The 3613-nt window shown below is 59.2% G+C and overlaps 1 protein-coding gene across 3 annotated transcripts; it reads left to right on the forward strand.

The window, feature by feature from the left end:
- The first annotated feature begins 1423 nt into the window (after positions 1-1423).
- HES1 (hes family bHLH transcription factor 1) lies at positions 1424-3351 on the forward strand. Of its 3 annotated transcripts, XM_034782521.1 has the most exons (4): positions 1435-1698; positions 1798-1893; positions 1976-2063; positions 2559-3351. In XM_034782521.1, exons 1-4 carry the CDS (start codon positions 1594-1596, stop codon positions 3068-3070), a joined length of 801 nt encoding a protein of 266 aa, XP_034638412.1. In that variant the 5' UTR covers positions 1435-1593; the 3' UTR covers positions 3071-3351. The 3 variants fall into 3 exon arrangements, with proteins under 3 accessions (XP_034638411.1, XP_034638410.1, XP_034638412.1); XM_034782520.1 differs by having other exon boundaries at positions 1424-1893; XM_034782519.1 differs by having other exon boundaries at positions 1433-1698; positions 1798-2063.
- Positions 3352-3613: the final 262 nt, after the last annotated feature.

Genomic DNA, 3613 nt, shown 5'->3' on the forward strand with positions numbered 1-3613 from the left:
ACCAGCAGGACATGAGCTTCCACTGCAGCACTGTGGCTACAACAGCAAATGTGACCCTGTTGGGCTGGGTGCACAAACGGGAATCTCAAGTAGCAGCAAGGAGGTTATTTGCCCTCTGTACTGGGCACCGGTGTGACCACTATTGGAAAACTGTGTCCAGATCTGGTGTCCCCAATTTGAGAAGGATGTTGAAAAATTGGAGGGGGTTCAAAAAAGAGCTGCAAGAATGATGAAAGGATTAGAAAACCTGCCTTCTAGTAATAGACTCAGGGAGAGCAATCTTCAAGAGAACACAGAGGAAGACTTGGTTACAGTCATTAAGAGCCTACTTGGGGGAACAAATAGTTAATGATGCGATTTTCAGTCTAGGTCAGATAAATCTAACACAGTCCAATGGCTGAAGCTAGACACATTCAGATTGAATATAAGGTGTACTTTTTTAACAGTGATTATTATTAACCATTGGAACAATGTACCAAGGGCTGAGGTGGATTCTCCATCACAGACAGCTTTTAAATCAAGGTTGGGATTTTTCTAACAGATCTGCTGTGGGAATGATTTGGGGCAGTGCTGTAGGAGGTCAGACTGGGAGCACAGCAGTTCCTTCTGGCGCTGGAACCTAGAAAACAGGGTGATCCGCTTCATGGTCTAGAACTTCTCTCACAAGTTCCCAAAGAAATCAGGGTGGTGCCGAGCTGTTAAATTTACTTTCAGTGTTTTGTTGTTTCCAACGGTTTTAAAATTAAATACATAAACAATGACAATCAAACTACTTAGCATTTACTTTAAAAGCGAGCCATATAGGGCCAACTAAAAGGGACGTTTTTTAAAATACAGAATTTGCTGTTTTCCTCTCTCTATCCCTCTCCAGAAAAGAAGGGGGTCTCAAGTCTGGTATCTTTTAATGGCACTAAATGAGGGGTCTTCGTTTGTCTTCGTAGAAGACCCCTGCAGCGCTGGGAGGAAAGGCCCATCCGTAGCTTTGCAGGACAGCTCTGAACAGACACAACAGCCACGCACCCTCCTGCCGCTACAACGAACAAAACCTAATACTGGAACTGGCTCGGCCAAGAAAATCCATGACTTGCCCGAGGGGGTCATTTTGCAGGTTGCTAATTAACCTGCTTATTAACCGGGCGTTCGTGCAGCTCCTTCTCGGACACAGGACAGGAAGGGCCCCAAACTCTCCGCCACCCCAGCAGAAGAGACACAGACCCGCAAGGACATACAATAGCAGAAGCCGGGCACAGAAAGGGTTAAACGCCTTTGATTGACACTGTAGCCTCCGGTGCCCCAGGCCCAGGCGTGCGCCATTGGCCGCCGGTCGCTGCGCCTGGCAACCAATGGGTGGGCGCCGTCCACGAGCGGGGCCGCGTGTCCCCGGCTCCCATTGGCTGAAAGTTACTGTGGGAAAGAAAGTTTGGGAAGTTTCACACGAGCCGTTCGCGTGCAGCCCGGGCTATAAATAGCGGCGGCCAGGGACACCGGGGGACTCGCTCCGCCGGCAGCCGCCTCGCCTGACCCGGGGCTGCAGCCCGAGCGCCTGCGGCAGGGTCGCGTCCAGCCCGGGGCGGTGCACGGCGCTGCGGGAAGATGCCCGCTGACATGATGGAGAAAAACTCCTCCCCGGTCGCGGCGACCCCGGCCAGCGTCAGCGCCACGCCGGACAAGCCCAAGACCGCGTCCGAGCACCGCAAGGTAAAGGCGGCCGCGCCGGGGCCGGGGCCGGGGGTCGCTGCGGGGCTGGGGGGGGCTCAGCCGTGGCACTCACTGCTCCCTCCCCCGCTTTCCGTGCAGTCCTCCAAGCCCATCATGGAGAAGCGGCGGCGGGCGAGGATCAACGAGAGCTTGAGCCAGCTGAAAACCCTCATCCTGGACGCGCTCAAGAAAGACGTGAGTGGGGCTGTGCCGCGGGGGCGGGTGCGGGGGGCCCCCGCCAGGCTCGCCGGGAGCTCTCATGTCTCTCTCCCCGCAGAGCTCGCGGCACTCCAAGCTGGAGAAGGCCGATATCCTGGAGATGACCGTGAAGCATCTCCGGAGCCTGCAGCGCGCCCAGATGACGGGTGAGTGCCGCGGTGCGCTGCGGCTCCAGCCTCCCCCTGCCCTGGCTGCGGGCCGGTCCCACGCTCGGCGCTGCCTGCACGGCCGCGAAAGGCGGGAGAAGGGCCGGGGGCTGCGGGGGGAAGGGGAGGAAAGTGGGGGGTGCGAGGGGAAATCCGTTTGTCGGCACCTTGCCCGAGTCCCGGTACCGCAACGGGGTGGGGGCTGAGCAAGGACCTTACAAGGAAACCCCAGGTCTGAAGCAGGTGTAAGGTCAGGCGATGGGCGGCAGCGGCTGGGGTGGGAGGGAGTCCTGCAAACCAGGCTGAAGGAGGCAGCAGTGGGTATAGGACCCCATGCGTGCACGTTATAGGGTGAGATATTGGGGAGGGGACGGAGCCGGGCTGCCGTTGGAGGGGGGCAGCAGGGAGGGGGCCTACATGTGCCCGAGGAGAGGGCATGCCTTGCTCCGCTTGCCCCACAGGCACTGACCTATGTCTCTCCCTCCTGCCCCGCAGCTGCTCTCAGCACGGACCCCACGGTGCTGGGCAAGTACCGGGCCGGCTTCAGCGAGTGCATGAACGAGGTGACCCGCTTCCTCTCCACCTGCGAGGGGGTGAACACCGAGGTGCGCACCCGTCTCCTAGGTCACCTGGCCAGCTGCATGACCCAGATCAACGCCATGAACTACCCGGCGCAGCCACCGCCACTGCCCCCACCCGGGGCTCCACACGCCTCCTTCGGGCAGCCGCTGGTGCAGATCCCCACAGGGGCAGCACCCCCAGGCGGCGGAGTGGTGCCGCTCAGCGGGATGCCTTGCAAATTGGGGAGCCCGGCAGGGGAGGCCACCAAGGTGTACGGTGGCTTCCAGCTGGTGCCTGCCTCGGACGGCCAGTTCGCCTTTCTCATCCCCAACACCTTCGCGCCTGGCGGGGCCGTGGTGCCATTGTATCCCAACGGCGGGCCGGGCTCTGGGGGCCCCGCCGGCGGGCCTTCGCTCACAGCGGACTCTGTGTGGCGGCCCTGGTGAGCGGGACTCTGGACTGTCCCAGCCAGACGACAGACTGACAGGCCCACGTGCGGCGGGCTGCGTGCGGGGCCCCCGTACCCTGGCTGTATCATTACCTGTTCATATTGGATTGTGCCTCTGTACTATAGCCCCTCCGCTGGGTGGGCCACTCGTGTTTTCCATGAGAGCTCCCTTGCGCCCCCCTCCCCCTTTTTTAATGTGACACCAAAGATCCTGTCTGAATGCTCTTACAATACAATAAATGCCTCACTTCCTTGGAGAAGTTATTTGACACTAATAAACTGGCTGACTCGTGTCTGGGAGCCCCGGCTTGCTGCGTGAGCCCAGGGGTTTCCCTGCCCACAACGCTGAGGCAGGCGCTGTGTAGCTGTTATCTCCGCCCGGTCAGACAGAAGGACGATGCAGCCCGTGCACAAAGCTCTCACTTCATTAGCAGCAGTTCAGTTCCTTTTCATGAAGCTGATCAGATGCCCCTTGCAGCGCCCCGGGAAGCGCTGGGTTGTTCGGCTGCTCAGTGTTGTTCTGTTACCAGATTACAGAGCC

The sequence above is a fragment of the Trachemys scripta genome, chromosome 9 (genome assembly GCF_013100865.1).
Source record: "Trachemys scripta elegans isolate TJP31775 chromosome 9, CAS_Tse_1.0, whole genome shotgun sequence".
Taxonomy (NCBI): domain Eukaryota; kingdom Metazoa; phylum Chordata; order Testudines; family Emydidae; genus Trachemys; species Trachemys scripta.